Source organism: Arvicanthis niloticus, chromosome 5 (assembly GCF_011762505.2).
Source record: "Arvicanthis niloticus isolate mArvNil1 chromosome 5, mArvNil1.pat.X, whole genome shotgun sequence".
In the NCBI taxonomy this organism is placed as follows: Eukaryota; Metazoa; Chordata; class Mammalia; order Rodentia; family Muridae; genus Arvicanthis; species Arvicanthis niloticus.
This window is the reverse complement of record NC_047662.1, coordinates 95,179,099-95,203,784: the sequence shown is the minus strand read 5'-3', so window position 1 is coordinate 95,203,784 and position 24,686 is coordinate 95,179,099. Positions and strand designations below refer to the sequence as shown.

The 24,686-nt window shown below is 39.8% G+C and overlaps 1 protein-coding gene across 4 annotated transcripts in view; it reads left to right on the top strand.

Moving 5' to 3' along the window:
- Positions 1-24,686, top strand: part of Plppr1 (phospholipid phosphatase related 1) — a 247,265-nt gene that overhangs the window by 185,665 nt on the left and 36,914 nt on the right. For all 4 annotated transcript variants that reach the window (XM_034502782.2, XM_076934990.1, XM_076934991.1 and 1 more), the window contains one exon: positions 16,199-16,387. In XM_034502782.2, coding sequence (XP_034358673.1) covers positions 16,199-16,387 — 189 coding nt within the window. The remainder of the gene's footprint in view (positions 1-16,198; positions 16,388-24,686) is intronic.

The window sequence follows — 24,686 nt, the reverse complement described above, 5'->3', positions numbered from 1 at the left end:
CTTCTGTTATAATAAAAAATGGAAAATCAAAATAAAAACAAGCTTGTATTAGAACATTTGAAACTATGTAAATATTTTTATTTTTATTATATGTGATTTATAACTCTGGGATAAATTGTTATTGAACTGTAAGCTTCTTACATACTTTCATTATCTTAAAAGAATACATAAGTAAGGATAACTCAGTAAATACTGAAATCTAGGGAGAAATAGCTGTCAGATGACAAGAATTTTAATAGATGCTTGCAGACAGGGACCAGATTAATCCATAGCATGAGAAACAAACTTCAAAACACTGAGGCAAAGTTAAAAAGTTCTTGCTCACCCTGGCAAGCAGAAGCCACAGGTAAACGAAAGCAGAGTCCTCAGAAAAATGACACAACTCTGAACACCCATCCTCTACTTAGGAGGATAGGCAGGCCATGCTGCATACAATATCAACCCTCTTTAACTTTCCACCAGCACAAAGCTTGAGGATTGTGCTAAGAGCATATTGATAATGCTTACTATATGCCAAGCCAAATATAAGCTTTCCAGCTGTAAATAGCTTAACGCCCACTTTAGCCCTTGTCAGTAGATGCTAATGTCTATTTTGCAGATGAAGAAAATAAGGTATAGAGAGCCTTAGTGACTTGTTCGTGGGTAATGAGTGGCAGAGAAGGGGACAGCAAGCTGTCAGGTGTAATCACTATAGCTCAGACCAAAGCCCTCACTGCATTTTCTAGGACAGTTTTGACAGGAAGATGTAAGAAAATATGAAGACGTGTTGAAATGGTTCAACATACTAAGTGCCTGGCCCTCTGGTGGTCCTTAGGAAAGATTAAAAGGCAAAAGCAGCGGGGCTCAGCAGCAGAGTATTTGCCTGACATGTACAATGCTTTAGTGCCACAGAAAACATTATCAGTTATCTGAAAATGCACAGGACTCCCCTGCTTGGCATGCTTGACCTAAGTCGGATGCTCTAAATGTGCCTTATAAAGTAATTTCACATTCCATTGAATAAACTTCCAAGGCCAAAGTACCCATCCCAGCAGAATGGCAGAATGTTTGGAGTGCCAAAGAAAACAGATTCTGCATTGGGACATACACAGAAAGTTTCAAAGTGGAACAATCGTTTTCTGAAGGAACATACGTCAATCCACATGGATAACAGAAAAGAGGCTCAGAGAATCTCTTTCATGGCCGCCAATCAAGCAGAGCTGTCCTTAGAATGACAGCTTTTTATAAGAATAGGAAGATTATGGGTTCTGGTTCAGAGAGCTTTTCCCTGTCACGTGTATTAGGATAATTGTTCTTCTAATTCAGATCTCTAAGCAGCTTACTGCCTGTTCTCATCTTATTTCAACTTAGAAAGAACATTAAGAAATTGTCATATGTGTCCAGAGAATGCTAAACCATTCAAGTGATTCCAAGCTCTGAGTTCCTGTGGTGGAGCTGGCATCCCTTCAAACTACAAGAAACTGAACAGGGCCTCTCTCAGGCCAAATTTTAATCTGAAAAGTGGTTTAAAGGAATATTAGGTAGGTATAACATCTTCCTAACCAAGTGCATTTGGGGACAATAAAATCTAATTCAAGTTAATTGAAAAACCTTTGCTTCATTCAGTGCTTCCAATTTGGTAAAGTCGTCATGAGTGCACCAAATCTTACAATATAGTGATGCTGTTAACTCAAGAGATTTAGAGAGTTACTTGTGGCAAGAGATAGTCAAATCTACTGAAGTCATCCAGCTCTTTCAAAATTAAAGTGGCCATTGGTGTGCAAGTGTCTGACAGTGTTCATGCTAACTTCCCCTTTGAGTGTCTCTCTACTTAAGACACTGGAGAACCAGAGCTTTCTTGTCTTCAGCACTTAGAGTACTTTAATGAGTGCATGAATCATTCAGGAATTGTTCTAAAGCCCCATGATATCTCACATCTTTATATATTTTAGTATATGGTTGTACATGTATCTTCAGGGGTGGCCAATTCTAATCATCTGGTAACAACTGGAGTGGCAGATAGTAAATAATCAGAAAGAGTCCCAAGAAGAATCTATGTGTTCTTTGGGATTATAGATGGAGGGTGGTGTCATACGTAACACGCTTTAACATTGCTACTTCTGTTGTTTCAAACTATTGTTATTTTCTGTGAGGAGCATCTCAAAATTTGGGTTTGGACTTAAGCTTCTCTTCACCTCACCTCAGATCTTTTAGTACAGTCTCTCTCATTTTGAATAGACACTACTTTGTGCATTGCTAATATCCTTATGGTTGCTATGTAGTAAATGCTTGGGAAAAAACATAGAGATAATTCATCTCATACCCTCACAACAATAAAAAACTACACATCATAAAACAGGATCCTTTTTTTTTCTTATGCTTGTTTGTATATGAGAGACCTAAGTAGGTTAACAAAAGCTTGTTCTGGAGGTGAGAAAGCAGACATGTATGAGAGGTATTCTGAAAGCCAGATGAGACCCATAAGCAATCTTTGCTCCAGATCTGAATTCTTCAAAACTCTGCTACAGTTTATCCCTGGTTTCTACACGTTTTACCTTCTTCAGGTTTTCACGTTTTCCTTCTTCTCACGTCTCAATCCATTTCCTTGCTCAAAATCCTTTGGTGGTTTCCTTTGAAATGTCCACTAAAATTTGACCACCTGTAGCTTCCAACACTCTCCTCTTTGTTGCTGTTTGTTTCTCCCCCCTTTACCCTAAGTCAGGGATCTAGTCTAGAAACACCGCGATCAATAGGTGAGTCTGGCCCTGAGCACACCCCTGTATTAATCAAGACTCTATAGAAATGGCAGAGGTAAAAAGAGAAGCATGTGTGTAGATATATAAGCAGCTCTGTATACTGACATAAAAAGGCAGTCACAGTGAACTGTTAAGAGAAAACCAATCTGTAGAACTGCCTGGGGAGGTGATTCCAGTACATACATACATACATACATACATACACACACATACATACATACATACATACATATTAAATCTGGTGTGGGTTGTGTGTGGGAAAATAGAAAGTCTGGCAAAATAAATATGCAGCAACTAAAAATGAATTTGTGGTCACTGGGTCAAATTCTAATGGTTTATTTTGAAATTTATGTATTAGGATATCTGATAATAAAAAAGGTCCCATATGTGCTTGGTTTATGGTACCCCTCTGCTAACACAAGACCATCATATGTTATCCACATGCTTATGAAGATTTAAATAAATTGAGATGAAATGTAGACAGCACACAACCATGGGATGAAATTTTTATTTCAAGTCTCCACCTAATTGCTTTCCGTGGGATAATTGGCTTCACTTAGATGCAACCTGGAGAAAGCAGATGCAGACTGCACCTGTGAACTGCCAGCCAGCCCCAGCAATGGAAGAGTCTCATACATTATAGTTTCCTCTCCTGTGTTTGGATGTGACACTACCTGAGACACGATGGAAATTAGGAAACTCCTTACCTACTCATTTTAACAGAAAATGGGACATCTCAGGCTTCCTAAAATGGGGAGATTTACCTGTTTTAGTTCTAAAGGAAAACAAATGTTGTTTGGGGGAGAAGAGTTTTTCCTTTCCTTATCATTTTACCTAATTACCGAGTAAGGTAGCAATGAACAGGGAAAGAAGAGAATCCCGCTGCTTTCTGCAGGAAAATTAAACCAGTAGCAATGCTTCTGTTTAAAAACTGCTTTAAAGCAAACACAGGAAGATGTGCGGTTGTAATTGTCTTCTTCCAGTCATCTTTAACATTTAGCTCCACTTGGTGCCTGATGTGGAGTGAGTTAGATCTGCTTTCTCTGTGATGTGGAAATCACTTCTCAAAGCAATGTTTTCTAAATAGATCTCAGACTTAAAAGCTCATGATGAGAAAAGGACTCCTATTATGAATAACAAACAAGAATTCTTATAATTTGGACTGAAGGAACAAGTGAGATTTTTCTAATTTCTGCTTTGTTTTGAGGTGGAGTTCACCTATGTATCATCCAGTTTGCCAACCATTCCTATAAATATTCTAGAAGTTGATAATAATTGTACCTTGTGAAGGAATAAGTAAATGTAAAAAATCGTATGCTAAAATATACTTCTGGGAATGCCAGTAAGCCCTGAGAATATTCCACTAGCAAAACCAGTCAAATTTAATCCTTAGACTAACGGAATTAATCCACATTAAGTCCTTGTAACATCACACATTAAAATTTTAATGTGGCTATTTATGACTGCAACTTGAACCAGCCATAAGACGTAACAGCACAGTTCTTACTTGATTTGTTAGGACAAGTGAGAGGTCAGGAGGCTACACATGAGGCCAGAATTCTACTGGTCTTCCCAAAGCCAATTAAGAACTCAGAAAGCAAAAGCTACATGGATGATTTAATACTAGGCTGTACAGCTGCTGTAAAGTCGGGTTTTGCTTGTGCACTGGCTGTGCCTGCTGATTAAGCCCATAGCTCTCATACTGAAACCCTCTTTCAATTATAAATGAAGGAAAGTTTTAAGATGGCAAGAAAATTACATTTCCCTTAGAAATTATACGTGTGGTGCCTTCAACTGTTTCTTTAAAAACTGAGAAGGCCTCATGTGCATAGATTAATGAGGCTTCTCTCAGCTCGCTCAAACTTCCTTGAATGACTTATTCACTCAAAAAAATATCTGCTATCAGAAATGGCATGGCTTGTTGTCCTTTGAATGGGGATTAGTCTTCTGGATGATTAGACCATGGTAGTCTTAAAGTTCTCATTGTTTTCAACATTTTAGGCTGGAGTTGATATATCAAAAGTTCTTTTGTCCTTTCTCAAGAATGGTGTCACCTGTGGCATTAATATCTGAAGGCTAACAATAAGGCCTCCATGTTACTCATTTTTTTGTCCTTATAACTTACCCACTGTTTCTCCTTCCTACAAAGTAAGACTTTGAGCATCAAAACCCAAGCATATAATGTGGATTTATAGCAGGTTCCAAACTGGGACCTCTACTTCTAGATCCTTTGCAAGCAGAATGAGTTGTTTCATCCCTGGCTTTTTGGATTAGTGTACTAGATAACCAGCTGTACCATGTCAGTCACTGTACACTTCAGATACAGGACTTGGAGGAGTCAAGGTGAAATTCACTCCTTAAGAGGTGGTTTTCATTGTATAAGAAGATGCTATGCCAGCTGCCAAGGCAGATGAGCAGTCGGTAGACCTACCTGGCTATAAAGTCTGTGAAACACAACAGTGACTGGACCAGGAAGATATCCACAAAGGTGCAATAACAACACTTCTGTCTTGGGAGGAAACAACAGCTGTATAACTGGACTAAAGGCTTGTTCAATGTCTGATACTGTAAACCAAGATAAAAAGGAATTTTTAAGAGCAAAACTGACTCCTGTGAAATCTGAAGCATATGGGTAAACCTCACCATAAATTGCAGCAAGCAACTTAATAGCCATTAAAATTAAAACTATGCTTTCTTCCTAGGCATCCTGGGCTGTTTTCACTTTGCATGCATGTATTCTTCTGTGTGTATGTGCAATCTATTTGCTTTCATCGTGTTGCCAGATTCGGTTAGCCATACAGTGCAGCTCTATAGTCCTGGACTTTTTTATGTCCTGAATCCAAGTGGTCCATTAGATACATGCTCTGTGAATCTTGCTTCAAAGTTTTGAAAGCACTTTATGGACCTAAGTTGTTTCAGGAACTGACCATTAATTAAGTCAGCTCTAGGCCAGGGAGTCAGTTTTGCATGAGAACATGGGACTGTGGGTTTCAATATCCAATTCTCAAATATGTAAGATCATGATCTGGGTGAAAATCTCAAATGAAGTTAACCACTAGGCCTATGAGACTCCCCTCATCCTTCATAAAGCTTGCAAAGTGAGATGTGCATTCATTCACAGCAGGCCTATAAGAAATAAAGCTTGCTGAATAAGCTGTTTTACCTACAAGACTTAGGGATCTACCTGAGTCTCCTCAGACTGGGGTTACAAACCCATGTCAGTATGCCAGGTATTTATTTATTTATCTCTAATTTTATATGTATGGGTATTCTGCTTACATGTGTGTAAGTACACTACATATGGGCAGTGCCTGTAAAGACCAGAAGAAGGCATCTGCTGGATCTAGAGTTACAAATGGTTGTAAGCTACTATGTGGAGACAGGTCTATGCAAGAGCAGTAAGATTTCTTAAAGGTTGAGCCATCTCTCCAGCCCCACGCTTAGCATTTTTTACATGGGTTCTTAAGTTTGAATTCAGGTCTTCATGTTTCATGGCAAGTTTGTCACTAATTGTGCTATATCCTGGGCCTCAAGTCAAATTTCTTTCATTTAGAATAAAAAGAATCATTAGTTAGTATTATTACTCTGCTTACCTTATATCAGTGAGACTCTATGTAGTTATAATTCATTTTAAAGTCATTAATCAAGAGTATAAATAAAAGTAATTATTTCCAACTAAATTGATACTGCTTGTTAAGGAAGCAATAGATATTGTATAATAAGCAGAGGCCTCTGCCAGGCAACTTCTGCAGAGGAAAGGCAAATACAAGTCCTGCAAAATGAAAGAGTCAATGAAGCAATAAAATCTAGCATTTTTGAGCCCATCAGAGTAGCTCAGCTAGGCTGACCTGTTCAGCGATACCATTGGAGTTTCTCCCCTTATAGCAGCAGCAGCAGCAATAGTGGCAGAGACAGAAAGAGAGACAGGCAGACAGAGGGAGACAGAGAGAGACAAAGAGACAGGGAGAGTTAGAGAGATAAGGAAAGCCAGAGACAAAGAGACAGAGAGACAGAGACACAGGCAGAGGGAGACAGGGAGACAGAGACAGAAACAGAGAGACACAGAGACACTGGGCCTGGTATGGGTTTTGAAACCTCAAAGCCTACTCTGGGACACACCTCCTCCAAGGTCACACCTCCTAATCTTTCCCAGATGATCTACCAACTGATGACTGAGCATTAAAATATATGAGCCTATGGGGACCATTCTCATTCAAACCAGTACACCCACCTTTACCAAAAAATGGGTAAAATGAACATTCATCATCTAGAATTGTCTTTTTGCAGACCACTCTTTCTGCCAACTCTCATTGCTCACACTTTCTCATGCATGTAATACATGCTGAGTTCTGCCCTTTCTCAGTTCTGAGGCTGCCCTTAGGGTAGGCATGGTCCCTGAGCATCTCAGACCACAGTCTGCCCAAGCCCTGAATTATTCACTGCCACATCCTTGCTATTGGACCTTACTTTAATCTGTGATGAGTATTCCCGAATGTCAGCATTCTTTTTAATTCCTGCTCTGCTTTCTCAGAGTGCCAGTTTTGTAGCACTGTACATTCAGCATCCCTTCTATGTATCTGTACATTTGATTAAATTAGGAAAAAAAAAAAAACCAAAATACTAGTAGCAGAATATCAAGAGAAAAATTTGTGGCCCACTTAATTTTTATTTCTTCCCCATATTTATCTCTCTCTCTCCTGATGTAACAGTAATTCTGCCTATTAAAACTCTGTGTTTCTTTATGTAATCCACAGTAATTGAGCAGTATGATAAACTAGAGAAGAAATATCTAGCTGACTAAAGATACATAGGTGGTCTTTGCATCTGGTCTATTTAAAACAATTATTTTTATTCATGTGTCTGAGTGGATGTATACTCACATGTGTGTGCATGTTCCCTGACAAGCTAGAAAGGGCACCTGACCCCTTGGAGTTCAAGTAACCAGTTATCAGGTATCACCTGATGTGGATGTTGGGAGCTGACCTCAGGTCCTCTGGAAGAGTGCTTTTTAAACACTGAACTGTATTTCCAGTCCTGCATTTGCTATTTGAGTGGTATCCATATGGGAAAGTGAAGTATCCTGGATTGAGAGATACAATATGTATATTCCACAACATGAAGGATGGCCAAGACTGTACTTGCATTTTGGGGAGATTCTCATTCACCAAACACATGTGAAGGACAAAACCCAGTGTGTTTTCTGCAGATAAAATTGCTTATTTTGTTTAAATAACCATGTATTATCTCATATTGTATAACACATTACTATATAAAAGGTGACTTTAACAACAACCATTTCTTCATTTAATTTTGAAGGCTGGAAAATCTAATATAAAAGTCCACTGTCTTACGGTGGTTTGTAAGTGGTCACTGCTTATATGTTTACATAGATGGTGGGTCAGAGAGAGAATGGATCTGTATCTCTTTTATAAGTATGCTGATTCACTGGAACATTAGAATCCACCCAGTGGCTACATCCTCCAAAAAGAACTATTCTTCCTCTCCCAGCAGCTACCAACTGCTACTAGCTTTACACTGATGTCTTTCCTCCATTGGCAGGGATAAAACTGCCAAATCAGTTTGAGATTGATTCCTCTGTGTCCCAGGGCCAAAGTATGAGATATCTTCTACAGTAGAGTCTTAATACATAGTTACACTGACTAACCAAGAGCAATGGCAAAAACCCAATGTTGTTTGCAGACCTGTGGTGCCTCCCTGACCCTAACTCATAGGGAGATAGCCCATGTCTCACACTTCAGTTTTCCTTTAATAACCAATGTCTTCTCAGAATGACATTGTCCACCCATACAGGGTAATTATATTCAAATGTATTTATTAAGACAAGGCCTCCTCTGTAGCCAAGCAGTAACTCAGACTCATTGTGTAGGCCAAGCTGGCCTTGAACTCATGGTAAAATCCTTGTCTCTGCCTCTCAGGGTTAGGTCTGATGGTTAGGCAAGATAGGAGGTTGACTCTTTAACAGCAGAGTCAGTGATGGTATAGAGGTCCTGAAATCCCAAGACTGTTAAGAGCAGACAGAACAAATTTCAGTGATGTAGTTACAATCCCATGAGTCATGAGTAAGGAGGCTGCAAGTGATGAGAGAAAGTGAGATAAATACAAGCAGGCCCTGGAATCATAAATGTTGGCTGCTGGCTGGATATGGCGTAAGTGAATGAAGGAGGATCCTAGGGTAATACTGAGATTACTATGTGATTAAGACAGTGGTGATTGATTGTAGTAGTAGAGAGAGTAGAAGAGGGAAGAAGCATGCTGCTTCCAGCTTCAGCATCTGCAGCATCTATGAACACTATGCTGCTGGGAAGGCTGAACCAAACAGGCAATAATAACACAGACCGCAGGGTAAATGGAGTTGGTGTGAAAACGGAAGTAGCAGAAAGAAGTGAAACCTCCCAATGAGAAAGAAGGGAAAGAATTAGTCAGGGATGAAGGACCAAGCTTTGGAGGGCACCATCATTTAGGAGTCAGGTTGAGTGAAAAGAAGAAAAGAAAGCCATTGAAAGCAGTTCCAGGAGAGGGAATTCAGTATTTTCAAAGCTAAGAAAGGAGAATAGAATTAACCTTGACTCTCACTCTAAAATTGTGTGCAGGAAAAAAAATAGATATTTAAAAGCAAGAGAAGGAAATGAACCTTTACCAAGTTCAGGGCATTGTGCTAAGCATTTTACATGTGTCATCTCGTTTTGCTAACTACAAGTGTTAAGTATCAAGGGTAGTTAAATAGCACTGGAGGTGAAGCTCGTACAGGCTCTACTATTCACTGCTTCTGAGAGCTTGGGAAAGTCCCTCATTTTCTATGTGACAATGGCTCACAGGGTGGGTGCATCATAAAGATGGTGCATTTCAAGTTATACCATCATGTTACCTGGTTGATGATTGCATATCATTGTCTTTCTTTTGACTTACTGTTATAAGCTCTGTTATCCACAGAAAGCCACCACAGACCCAACCTGCTCTTTCGGTTTTGTTAATACTTGAATAGTCTCGATGTCTGCATGTGGTTGAAAGGTTACTATTACTTACTATTACTATTACTATTACTGTTACTATTACTATTACTATTACTATCTTACTTAACTAGTACCAGTTTCTTCCCACCATGTTCTTACCTATAGATATCCCTTGGTAATTCTTAAAGAAAGGGCAGTGAATTCAAATATGCAAGATTTCCCTCTTCAGGTTCATCAGATATCACAACAGGATGTCTTTCTCAAGTGTAGCTTAATTCCATGCTACCCCAAAGATGCAAGGCTGCATTTAAATAGCCATAGGGTTGCTTAAAGATACCCTCCAAGTCAGTGCCACCCAATGTTTCTGAAGAGCTAAACTGAGAGAAACTATAGTCACAGAGAAGCACCAAAACATATGTATCCCAGTCATGATTCTAGACAGCAGCCTTTTCTCAGGACATGAGGCACACTCCTCATTTAATCCTTGTGATAACTGAAAGAAACAGGGACCACCACATTAATAACTCATTCTACAAATGAAGAAACTGAGGCATAGGAACTTAAGTTCTAGTAACAGCAAGGAGCCTGCACACTTAACCTTTCTTTGCATCATTGCTGTCAGGGTCAAACTGCACAGAACTGGAAGGCCCACCTTCTTCGTTTTATTTCACACTATCACTTTTGTGAATTTTGCTTGTGTAAACTTTAACATATATTTTGTGCATGTGGTGTGCAGTGGCTTCAACTCTGAGTCTTCTGGATATTTAACATTCTTTCTACTACTGAGATATATGTTTTGTCCATATTAAGAATATAGTGATAATGTCTCACTTAAAGAATAACATCAAATAGTTGTCATTTAGTACATGAACCCTTACATAGGAATCCAAAGGAAGAACAGTCTGGATTTCTACTTGACAGTAACAATTGCTTTGTTTTTTATCTCATATTATGAAACCGGGATTTTCTCATGACATTGACTGTTAGATAATCTGCATTCTGAGGTGTAATTCCTATCATTATTTTATTATCACTGCAAAACTTTCCTTTCTTCTTCTGTTCCAACTTCTTATACCTTATTTTATGAAAGTTAAGACTCTTCCTTTCTGAAACAAAACAGTGTTAGGTAAACATGCCTTACATTAATAAAATAGTTATTAACTTTCATACACATGAGAAAAATGGCCCCTGAGGCATTTACATAAAATAACCACCTATTTTCCACATAGCTTAGCATATATATAGTATGTTTAGAGTCTGATTTTCCCCAGGCTACATAAATTTGTGTGTAAAGGTCATCAAACAACCATCCCAGACTAACCATGTAAGTTTTGTGACTTTATATAGTTTCATGTAATGGCCCTGCATCTGCTTTCTCATCCTTAAAATGAAATTTATAATATACATTACATAAAGACTGACAAAACTTAAAGTTCATGCATGTGCTCTTGTGGTAGTTTATGCTTATGGTCTCTTGTCTGGCTGAGGCAGGAGGATCACTAGAGTCTATATGCTTGAGGACCATGCAAGTAAAACTGAGGCTGTGTCTAAAAGCAAAATTTACTTTACATCAAGTTCTTAGAACAGCTGGGCGGTGGTGGCGCACGCCTTTAATCCCAGCACTTGGGAGGCAGAGGCAGGCGGATTTCTGAGTTCGAGGCCAGCCTGGTCTACAGAGTGAGTTCCAGGACAGCCAGGATTACACAGAGAAACCCTGTCTCGAAAAACCAAAAAAAAAAAAAAAAAAAAAAAAAAAAAGTTCTTAGAACAGTTCCCAGGATTCATGTACACTATACCATCACTACCTCCTGCTCCCTTTCTTTTTCTCTTTCTCTACTCTTCAGCTCTTGCCTCTGATGTTCTATCCTCCAGGGCACACATACCCTAAGGTCCTCAGGAAGGTCTCCCCAAAGCCTGCTTTCGGGTTTTTCACATGTTCCTCTTCCTGCCAACTACATTTGTTTTCATTTCCATTGATGCTGTTTGTTGGTTTCTCATACTCAGCCAGGGACACTAGAGCTTGGGTGCTCTTCTTCCATGTTAAGAAACATACAACTTTTTGAGCTGTACAATTTCCTGAAGTTCTCACTAAGGCCTTGCTTTTGCAACAGAACCATGTGAGTTCTTGCTCATTGTGGCAGTGTTTATTCTATCCCAAATCTCCTTCACCTCTTCCCTCTATAAATGCAGTATATATTCATGGTGCTGGACCACAATTAGTCTCCTACACACACAATGTGCTGTCTTCTCCATCCTCATTGCATCTACCTTTCTCCCAGCCAACAGTCCCTTCCCTGGTCTTCTGTCACCCCCTTTTCTACCACTTCATTGGCCACCTACATGAATCCTACTTGGGATCAGGTGACACTCTGTGACAGATCACATGATCTGTTCCCAGGGTTGGAAAATCATGGGTAGCATGTCTAAAACAGAGCTCAGAGGCAGTTCCCTGTAAGAGCTGTCAGTTTGTTATCATTAGTATTCCATTGCCAACTTAGAAAACCTCGTTAGAAATGGAAATATTTATTGTCTCAAGTAGGGTTGTGATGGAATTCTGTGCTTCAGGATCCCCAGCTGTTCCCCAAAATTGAGAAGGTAGTTACAGTGAATGAAGGCTTCCTGGTGTGATCTATACTCCCTTATGCATGATGCCAGATAGTAGTGCTCTCATTCTAGCTTTACTTCTGGCTCCTACACACACACACACACACACACACATACACACACACACACACCACTACTACTACTACCTGGTACCCTGATTCCCCAGCTTGTATCACATCTAAAAATCAATGATTTACAATTACTCTAAGCTTTTATGTTTATTTGTTTGGCTTTGACTTTTTTTAATCAGTGGACATCTAGGAAGAAACACTACACTATCAACCACTGGAGGCTGGGTTTCTAGTTCTGTTGGTATCTGCCTCTCAAATCCTTGTGGTACTATTATCATGGTATGCATGTTCTTGTATTTGACTGCTATACTGAGAGAAGAAGGCCTGGAAAAAGTCCCTGGTCTGTGCTCTTCCTACACTTTATTATCATCCCTCATCCATAATTGCCTCTGTCACTGTGACAGCTTCACCTCTTCCACCAGTGCTCAGTCTGGCTCAGTCACACCATCTGTTTGTGTGACAACAACATTATGGGCTCCCTCCATGCATCCCTAAATAGGCACGGGAAGGAATAAAAGATGGCACGAGTTGCTAGCTGGCACTGGTTGCACAAACCTAGACAGTGATGAATCATGACCCAGGACAGGAAGAACGACTGATGGCTAATTGTAGATCGCCATCAGTGCAATGGGCCTCTCTGCTCATGGACACAGCTTATCCTGTGTTGTTTCTGTTCCTGTAACAACAGGAATGGCTTCTTTTTATGTTTTCACAGAAGACTACTCAGTGAAAGAAGAGTACAAGCTGAGTTCTGAGTTGTTCTACTTTTCCCTTCTCTAAAGGATAGTAGAGACCATTCTAGTGAGTTCAAGAATTGCTTGACAATGGCAGGAATAGGTTTCTAGCTGTTTCAATGGGAAAAGAGCTACAGCAAGTTACTTCATTCTGGTGGGTCAATGTATAAACTACTGGATTTCCTGCTGACATCCATCCAGCAAGCCCTAACCATTTTCTGTTCTTTGTGTCTTGTAAATGATTAATTGATTGATTGATTGATTGATTCATTCATTCATTCATTCATTTCTCTCTAAACACTACCTCCAGTATTACATCAATCAGGCAACTGTTTAAAATTTATCTTATAGATTCAAATTTAGGTACATGATGTTGGAGTGTTTTCTTAATGTTGCAGTTAGTTAATTTTGACATTAAGACACTTCTATATTGTGTTTATTCTGTGCCTTTGTATTGACTCCACTTGCATGTGTACGTGTGTGTGTGTGTGTGTGTGTGTGTGTGTGTGTGTGGTGTACTTTACTTTCAGTTTCCTCAAAAGGAATTGGGGGCACAAACACACCTCCTTAAAAAAATGTTCTTTCTCAGTAGAGGGATTTAGATGCCATTTTTTCTTTTGACTCTGAAATGCTATCTATTTGCTGATTGGTTATTGTCTAAGAGCTGATAAAGCTAAGAAATAGAGAAATGTGCTTCTAGAAATGTAGAAGAAACATGCAAACATAAGCCCAGTGCGTAGTTGGAACTTAGAGGCTAGCTGTAGGCAAGAGCTCTATCCAGCAGGGTCTGCTTTTGATTGCCTGTCTCTCGGTCTTATAGAAAGCATGCCTACTCAAGATTTCCCCTGTTGCTGTAAGAAAAATAAACCAAATATTCATATCTCCAGAGAAACTGGAAGAAAGGCGGGTTATTTGCAAACTGTACCAATAATCAACTTCATGCATGGAGAGTCACAGAAGACAGTCTGGAGACTATTGACTGGATGCTCAAGAGTGGTGACGAAAGTGCCAGTGGATAGAAAGTGTCAGATATTAGAAGACTAAAATCAGTAGAGTAAAAAACTAGTCATATACAGGGGACAGTGAATGGAATGTTATGTGGCCTTCTGACCTAAGAGGAAAGTGGTGACTGAAGTGGCCAAAAGAAAGATATTCATATCAGATGATGGGGAGTCTGTACTTGCAACACACGACAGCTGCTCACAGAGATACAAAAGAAAGGCTTCTGGGTCAGAATGGAAAGACATGGAAGAAGTGAAATTAGACGGGACTGAAGTATCCTTAACTAAAGGATGCCTGTAAAAAATGACCCTTTCTGCTATGATGAGGTGGAGCTACAGAGGGATTTCTCCAGAAGGAGAAGCTCTGATGGTTCCAGAGGCTTAGAAGGGCAGGTGTGAGGCTGTTTCCATATTGAGAATAAAGGATAAGAAAAAGATAGCATCTCTCTCTACCAGGACTGACCTAATTTCTCTTCCTTGTTTCCTTATCCTTCTGTATAGGATGAAATTTTAATGCTGCATTACAGATAATTTTTGGTTTGAGGGTTTTTTTTGTTATTTTGCAGGGGTTGTTTGTTTAGGATCGTGTCTGTTTAGGGAAAGGGGTATTGCTTATCTGGAATTAAAGGTTAGAGCATGCAACTTTGTAGAATATTTGTTTAGTATGCACAAAGCCTTGGGTTCTTGGCTTCTGTACTCAACACTGGATAAATGGATCATGGCAGGTTATGCCTATAATCCAAGCACTCAATAAACAGAAGCAGGAGGGATGGTAGTTCAAGATCATCCTTGGCTGCATGGTGACATCAAAGCCAGCCTGCATGAGACTGTGTCTCAACAAAAGTCCACTGTTTCTACAGCCTTAAAACATTATGGTTTTCCTTGAATTGCCTCACATATGTTTGTGAACAAAAGTATTTTTAAATTTAAGTTGTATAAAAACATCTTACTATATTGTTTTTCCATACCTTTAAACAAATAAACATTTAATAGCATTTTTCTCACCTTAGTTTCCCCATTTTGACAGCACACTGTCTGAGCACATGATCAGTTACTCATAGGTAATCCAGCCATAGTCAAGTCTGCTCTCTGGACCTCAGCTTTCTTACCTCAGAGAGAGCATGAGAACCAAGGAGCCTACCATCTTATCCATCTTCAGCTTCCACAGTCTCCTTACCAAAAAGCCTTCCTACCCTCACTCTTTCATTGCTATCTTATCTTGACATTTTGATGTCTTCTGAATAAAATGTGAAAAATAACATTGAGCTTCCATATCCAATCAGGCCCTCATATTTCTTACAGCTGCCTACACTGATGAGCACCTTGAAAATTCATGAGTCAAGAACGAAATGGTGTCTCATCATGTCTAAATCTTTTGAAGGTTGTATGTCTATAAGATAGGACCAGCAGCAAAGTGCTTGCTTTTCTGATAAAAAGCATTTTGGGGAGAAAATTTAGAAAACATTCCTGATATAGAATAGTTGCTAATAATATAGGGCATGGTTCTGTAAAAGCTTCCAAGCTCTGCTAAGATTTTGTCTTCCTTTTATTTTTTTTCTATTCCTTTTCTCTCTCTCTCTCTCTTTCTCTCTCTCTCTCTCTCTCTCTCTCTCTCTCTCTCTCTCTCTCTCTCTCTCTCTCTCTCTTCCTTTTACTCCTGCCTAACATTTTGTATGGGAAGTTTCTTTTTAATAATTTATAAAATTTCTCACACCAACACCCTTCCAATTTTTAAGTCTCTGCCCTTAGACCTTTAATCCCTGACCCGAATGTACATTTCCATCTTGGTTTCCACAGGTACTTGAGAGCCTAGCTGTAGAAGCTGAGTCTCTCTATAAGCCAGGTTGGGGTCTGCCCTTCAGATGGGGTCTGTACATTATTTGCTGGAATGTTTCTACAGCAGATGTTAGCAGGCAGACAAGCTAGCACACAAATCCCAAAGCCCAAAGCATGCTGAGCCAGGCACACTCACACTTGGCAATACCAAGCCCAGACATGGGTGATGGAGGGAATGTGCTCTGAGGGGCAGGCTCTGCTCCCATGCCTTGCTAATGTCTCTGTGTGGTCATGCTTTATTTTCAGCTTGTCATCATGGCTGGGACAGTGCTGCTTGCCTACTACTTCGAATGCACTGACACCTTTCAGGTGCATATCCAAGGATTCTTCTGTCAGGATGGAGATTTAATGAAGCCTTACCCTGGGACGGAAGAGGAAAGCTTCATCAGCCCTCTGGTGCTCTATTGCGTTCTGGCTGCCACCCCAACTGCTATTGTAAGTACAAAACCAGTTCTTTGTTGTCAGACACATGAAAGTATTTCCTGTCTGCCTTCCCCCCCCCCCCCCTTTCTTGTCCTCCTGGGCTCTCATCAGCCTTATCGACAGGTTTTCTGTTTCAGATGAGACAGATTGAGTGGAAGTCTGCAAAAGAAATAAATAATAAAATAAATGGATCTTGCCTTTGGTAGATAGATGAATACTTTTTGCTTTTTAGTATCTAGATTTTTGAAGCTGTGGTTTTTTTAAAGGATGTGTGAATGTCACCAATCAACAGATATGGTTAGATTGGCATGTTAAGAATAGCTACTGTACTCCCAGAAAAAAATATGCTGTGAGTTCTGTGTATTTAGAAAGGAGCCCGACTGTTAGTGAGGGCACTGCCATAGACTCAGATCAGAGAGGAACAGAACCCTCCAGCTGGTACCTCCTGCTGCTACAGCTGAACTGCAAAGGCCAGAGAGGAACAAAATTACTTGACCCAAAAATTTGATGTCTCTGCCCCTGTAGAAGTCACGTCACATTGAGCTAGCTCAGTTGCAACCTTACCTTCATTTATTTCATTTTTCTCTCTATTGAGGTCAAAAATAGGACAGACAGCTCTGGAGGGAGACTGCTTCAAGGACATAAAGCTTGCAGATTCATGTGAGCCAGTCGAGTGATTTAACACTTAGACATTACTATTTTATGAGAGTGTTAAAATAAACATTTCCATGACTTAACCCATTGCTGTTACCAGGGCAGATTAATCCGGGTATAATTTCAATTCCCACTCTGTCCTTTCTTTTTTAATAGTTGCTCTCAAGATCATCCACCTCACCTCTGACATGCCTTCTGCTCTTCTTTGTTCAGGGCCTAAATAAAAATACCAACATGCATACAGAAGAGCAGAGTAATTACCCAGGGATCTAATACAAATGCTATTGAGTGGAAATGCTTCTCATGCCTTAGGATGAACAGGTGATTGTAATTGTGAGGATATAGCAATAATGAGTTGTCATACTTTAAGTTTATCCAAATCATCAACCTCGTTGGCCTTGGAGGAACCCTTACCCAACGAGACGTCAGGAGAAGGGAGAATAACATTGATGTGATGCAACATGACATATCAGGGTGGCTGCAAACCTTACGCCTGTAGAGCAGCACGTCTGCTTCACCACACTGATGTCTAATCAAGACAAGGTTGTCACTGGATTTAGAAACGACTTCCTAAATGTCCTAGCATACCTTTGGTGTCAGGAAGTACAGAATCTGGTAGACACTACCCTCCACCTACTTTGGCATCAATGTCCTCATCTGAGAATTATGCCATTCCAGTGAGAATCCCTGTATGAACTCTTCTAGAGAGAACTGGACATAACTTCTGTATCTCCTTTCCCTTATCCTTGCTTATCAGCCCCAGTAAGAGGAGAAAGCACAGATAGAAGGCATGTGCCTCAAAAGTCAGAAGATCCCAGACAAAACAAGGAAGAAGGTAAAACTCTGTCTAGAATAGACTGGTGATAGCTCTGTCATGAAGCAGTGGTTTAGTCTGGAACTGGGTTGTGCTCCCTCTTGTTCTATGCACATATCATTTTCATATGTTTTCAGACATGAATTGTTGATTGACCCATTGAGTTACTAATATATTTTCTTCCTTTCTTCCTAGTTTCAGGCAATATTATCATTCTCTATATCTTCCTTATACTTATTTATAAAGATTTTCCCATCTAAAAAAGAAACCTAAGGTCAACGAAGTATTAATAAATGTGAGCAAAAAAAATTAACATCCAAAAATAATATGATTATTAAATATAATCAAAAACAAATTCTTCAAAGTGTTAAGTGCACATAAAAGCAGAAGAGGAAATATGGGAAACGATTTGGAGGGAGGACCGATTTGGCCCAGAGCAAGGGGAGCAAGGGAGCATCAATGTAACCAAGGAATCATAACATAAATATCTGAAAATTTTTATAATGAAAACATTGTTTTGTATACCTAAAAAGAAAGAAGCCATTTTATAATCGATGTCTACTTTGCAGGTGTTGTCTGAGTGATCCACATAGCAACCCAATGGGCTGGAACAAGGGTATTCCAAAGAACACAGAAAACTAGGCCTACAGGTTCAACCCTTTGGGTTGAAGACGCTGAGCTAAATGATGCCCTAAAGGTTCCATTTTTCTATAAACAGATGGACAGTGATCTTCCCATTGGGCCCCATCTTTGTTTTCCCTCTCAAGTTAGGGGCATTACTAAGAGCCAGGGATGGGCACAGCTGATGGGTTAATAGCAGAGAGCAGTAAAATCCTCAACGCTACTAGTCATCAGTGATCCTCCCTCAGGATCTCAAAATCAGTGAGCAGCCATAAGCCAGAGCTCCTCTGAGCTTGGGGAAGGAGCTGTGTTCACTTCTGCCATCAGTGAGATATGACTTGATCAACAGCATCCAGTGTGGGGGTGTCAGGACCTCCAAGTGCTAGTGCATCCTTCAGCACACACTCCAGCTTTACTGTCTTCAGTAAGCAGTCATATCTCCCTCAGGCTGGGCCCCCAGTAACTGTGTGACTTCTAGTTGCTTAGATTCTTGCAGGTTCAGTTTTCTCATCTCTACAATTTAAGGGGGGAATCAGGCTCAGTAATTTCCAGGACTCCTCTAGTTCTCAGATTTCATGAGAACACAAAAAGGAAGATGTTGATGAAAGTTTCCACATTAGATTCTCAGCAAGTCAGAGCTTCCATTCTGGTTCCACTTCTGTATTTCTGGGCTTTGCGTGTGTCACAGAACTTCTCCTTCAGAGAATTTTCTGTGCTCCCTGGAGTATGAGGGAAGAACCCTCTTTGAATGATATGCACAGTAACTAGCAGTGAATTTAAAAAAATATTAACTCTACCTGGGTTGTCCTTGGCTTTCTGTGCATCTGCAAATACTGACAGTGGCTGAACCGAGTGTCATATTCCTGTGACTCCACACATGGCCATTAATGACCCTATTCACAGCTGCATATACTCAGGGGAGGAATGAGGGTAAAGACTGTACCATTTGACCTGTCAGCTTCCTGTTTTCCCTTTTATACGTTCCTGTCAGAACCTATCAACCTCATATTGAGGCAAGGCCACTGGGGATGAAGCGCACAGGGTCAGTGCCACCACTGTATCAGATCTTTAGGAAAAGTTAAAGCTTGGAGAATTTATTGTGTCCAGAACTGTTTATCCCACAGTGGTAACTCATACTTCAAAGAAACCTGCAAGGTGTGTTCTGACTACCTGAACAGCTTGGATAACTAAGTACTGCCTTGGGCTTTCAGAATAAACTCAGACTCAGAGGCAAAGGAAGGGAGCCAGAGAGCCTGCTTGAATAAGAGGATTTGCTGGGCAGAGAATCTGATTTACTCTTATTTTATCTCAGTCCCAGTGGCACAAGCCATGAGAAGATAGCTATTAAACCTTTCTCTTGGCCTTACAATGAAGTGACTGGGGAGTACTTAGCATTGAAGAAGCAGAACATTTGACTCCCTGCCCAAGAGAATTGAAACCGCTCACAGCTTGTATGTGAGTGCTTAGACACACACACACACACACACACACACACACACACACACACACTCAGCAGCAGTTCCTGCAAGAAGAAAAAGCCAAACACAACTTTATAGAAAGCCATAATTCAGCTGAACTTGCAAATCTTCATGTGTACATTTGTGCAAGGGCTTTGCATCAAGTGTAAAAGTCCACTGCAGATCAAAGGAGACTGTCACTGCCACGGACCATTGGCTGGCTGACGAGGGCCACAGCTGCTGAAGTAAAGGAGACATTGTTGGCCCTGCGTTACTTCAGAATTTGCCTCTTCCGGGCTCTGAACAGTCTCCTGTGTTGAGATTCTTTGACATTTTTCTAAGTCACATCCTTTTCCACTGTACTGCACGTGACTTCTTAAATAAAAATGTCTTTTACCACTGTTGCTATTATACTCAGTCTTTACAATTTACACTCTCTCTGGAGCAGACATACAGACAACCCAATTAAGTTTTTTGAATTGAAAAAAAAAAGTTTAAAAAATCCACATTTTCTTTCTATATTACAGATTAGTGATCCAGATTTCTTTTAATGGTATTTTTTCATTTGTTTATTTGTTTGTTTGCTTGTTCATTGAACTATTTCCAGCTATTCGTAGCTTAAAGGTATATCATGCAATGATTGCTGATTGGTGACATGTTAAGAAGATTGACCATTTTGGTTTTTTAGGATTTTTTTCATTTTGAATTTTGTTGTTGTTTTGTTTTCTTTTTTTTTACACAAATGTTTTCCTAAAAATGTGGACTAGTTAAATTGCCTGGACATTACAGTGAGCTTTATTGAGAACAGGATTTTAGTGAAATTATTTCAAGTATCCATTTTTCTTGTCCCGTCCCGCGAAACAAATGGCGTCAGTGAACTGCATGGTTTTTGGAATATAAGGTTTCACTTTCCTACAATACCATGCATAGTCTCAACTAGGATATCTCTCTGAGCAGGTGGACACGGCTCTTGGACAAGACCAGAAGTTAGATGCTAGTATTTTATCAGAGACACTGGATGGTTTTCAAAACACTCTCATACAAACAGCATTTCCTATTTGAGCTGTTAAAAGGCACTGGAAGTGTCCAATGATAGTGTCAATTACTTGTTTGTATCTATACATGATAAAGCAAAAGTCAGTAATTCTTGAGCTAACTTAAGTTTTGCAAGTAAAGGAAGCAGAGACTCCTTGCAGACCTAGATTATGTGGCATTCGTGGTGAAAGACAAAAGTCCAGAATAAAGAATGCTCTCACTGTGCTGGCTACTTCTCTATAGTTTTTTCCTCATTTTCTAGGTCACTTTTAAACTCTACAAAAATTTTGAATGCTTATGACTATGGAATTCTCCCAGGCAGAATATTGAGTATTAGCTCTCACAGTAACCGAAGGTGCTATACAAGCTGCCAAGAGAGAATAGAAGTTTATAGTTATATCCAGCTGTAAAACTCATGAACCACAACAAGAGTCCACATGGAATGATGTGCTCAAGGGTAAAATAGTAGCACATATGTCTTGGCGATACCCAACAGTCATCTAATCGGACTTAAGGCCTGATCAATGGGGAAATCATACCTGGTATGTAAACAGCCGACTTACCTCAGCTGGTAAGGCCATAGAGCCCAAAGGAGAACCTATTATTGCCACTCTGCTAAACGAGTATGATCTCTAACTGCAACTAAATATGTTTTATCTGATAGCTTTCCTCTTTGTTGATTAATGTATTATTGCTATAAAAATTCAATCTTGTAATGGTTTCATTTCATTGGGTTTTGGTATGCTGGTTTCTAGTCTCTCTCTCTCTCTCTCTCTCTCTCTCTCTCTCTCTCTCTCTCTCTCTCTCTCAGCTCTCTCTCTCTCTGTGTGTGTGTGTTTGTGTGTGTGTGTGTGTGTGTGTGTGTATGTAATAAGTGTCCTTATACCCACGGATAAGTATAATTCTCACCCCTCATCAAAAAAAGGTTTTCTTGGTGGCAGGCAGAAATCATCTCAGATTCTGAGGCCTGGGCAGATTGTTTGGGAGGTGAAATGATGACCTAACTCTGAATTACCAGCATCTATGCCAAAACTTATTGTGCATCTGCAAGCCCGGCTGGCAGTGTGGCAGACAAAGACAGATGAATTACTGGAGGGCATTGGATAGCCAGTCCAGCCAATCTCTGAACTACAGGTTCAGTGAAAAACTCCATTTAAAAAGTAAGGAAGACAGTGATTACAGGAAACACTTGAGGATGAGCTCCAGCCTTCAACTGCATGTGCACATGCACATGCCAACACACACACACACACACACACACACACACACACACACAGAGAGAGAGAGAGAGAGAGAGAGAGAGAGAGAGAGAGAGAGACTAGAAAACAGCATACCAAAACTCAATGGAATAAAACCATTGCAAGATTGAATTTTTATAGCAATAATACATTAGTCAACAAAGAGAAAAGCTATCAAATAAGACATAATGTTATGGCTCAAGAAATTAGGAAAATATAATAAAGGATGTATCACAGGGGAATAAACTAAGGAGATATTAGATAAATTAATAAAGCTTAATAGTTATTGTTTGCAAAAATGAAAAGATTTATGGAATTTTATCTCTTTTTTAAAAAAGAAAAGAGAGAGAATACCAAAAGTCAAAAAAGGAGACACTAAAAATGATACAAAGGAAGCTCAATGGACAATTAGAAGATATTATGAACAAGTATAGCCAACAAATTGTATAATCTAAAAGAAATGTATACATTTGTTAACACATATAACAAACCAAAATGGAGTCATGAGAAAATATGAAATATAAATAGATAATTAATGAAAAAGAGAAAGAATCAGAAACAAAAGTCCACCAATAAAGAAAAAGATAAATAACCGAGTGCCTTCTCTGCTGAATTCCACCAAATGATAACAGAAGAATGAGTATCAGTTATTCAGACTCTTCCAAAAAATTAGAGAGAACATTCTTGTAATCTTATTTTATGAGGCCAGAATTAGCCTAGTGTTAAACCCAACAAACACAGTACAACAAGAGAGATAGCCAGGCTACTCCTGTTGATGAAAAGAGAGGTGAACATCCTTAAAAAGATGTCATCAAATTGAGTTCAGCAGCTTCACATCCTCAGATAACCTGGAGTACCACAGATGCCAGGAAGGTAAACAGGAACCATGATTGGGGCTAAAGGGGAGAGAGAAGCAGGATACAGAAGATATGAAGAGGGAAACAGGGAAAACTGGAAGGGACTTTTAACTGGATACTCAGGAAGGAGGTGAATGCAGGAGGAGGGAGTGAGCCAAATAACACTAAATATGTTTGAAAAAGTCTCAGGGAATCATATTATTTTATATATACATAAAACTAAATATAATACAGAGAAGTGTGCAGTGTGTCATTTAGACTGACAGTACTCATCACAAAAGTCATAGACTATCTAATAAAATCCCCAGTACCAGGCATGAGAAAACTTCTTTCAAGTTGTTGGTCAGAGTAATCCAAGAAACTCCCAACACAATGTAGGTTATTTCTATTTCCCTTGGCATTTTAGAGGTTGAAGGTAAGTCCCTATTGCTAAAGATAGCACATACTTTGGACATAAGAGTTGAAAGATTCAAGCTTGATGGAGACTGAAAGCCTCCTTCCTGAGTCCCAGAAGGTTCAAAGTCCCAGAAGGTTCTGAGCATGTTTCCAAGTAAGACAATCAACCAGTAATCCTACTAGCTGTGACATCTCTGAACCACAATGATGACCAGCATGACAAGATACCCCTAATGGTACAAAAGTGGCATCCATATCTTGGCAGTGACCAACAACTTTCTAATTGGACTTGAGTCCAACTCGACATGAGAAAAATCATTCTGGTACTAGACACTTAGACAACTACCCAGGCAAATGAAGTCTTCAGAAAGAACCTAATACTACCACTTTAGAAGAACAACATAATCCCTAGTTGAATTTTAAAACTTAACTTTTGTTTTTAATTTTTTCTTCTCTCATACAGTACATTCAGACTGTGTTTTCCACTCCCTCCTTCCATCCCTCCCAGTCCTAACCCCACCTCCCCTCTTCCCCAGATCTACTCCTCCTCTGTTTCCCTTCAAAAAAAGAAAAAGATCAGTCTTCCCAGGGATACCAAACATGGCCTAACAAGATAAAATAAGAGTGGACACAAACTCTCATATCAGGGTTGGACATTGTAGGACACTCCAGTATAAGGAAAAGGAGTCACAAGTGCAAGTAAAACAGTCAGAGATGCTTGGGAGTCCCCCAAGAACACCAAGCTATGCAATCATATTGTATATACAGAGGACCTAGCTCAGATATATATGGGGTCTATATTTGTCACTTCAGTCTCTGTGAGCCCTATGAGGCCTGCTTAGTGATGTTCTTCTGGCTCCTGTAATTCTTACTCATCCTCTTCTGTAAGTTTCCCTGGCTCCTCCCTAGTATTTGGCTGTGGGTCTCTGCATCTGCTCACATCAGTTGATGGAGAAAGCCTCGATGATGACAATTTGACAATGAGTGTAGCGGAATATCATTAGAAATCATGTCATTAACTTTTTTTTGTCAGTCTTGTTTAATTCTATCCTGGGTCTCTGAACTATCCTGCCTCTGGTTCCTGACCATCCAGGCAGTGTCAAGCATGGGATACCTCTTGTGTCCTGAGCCTCAAGTTGGACCAGTCCTTGGCTAGCAACTCTGCATCACTGTTACACCAGCACATCTTGCAGGAAGGACAGATAATAGGTCAAAGGTTTTCTGCCTGAGTTGATGTCC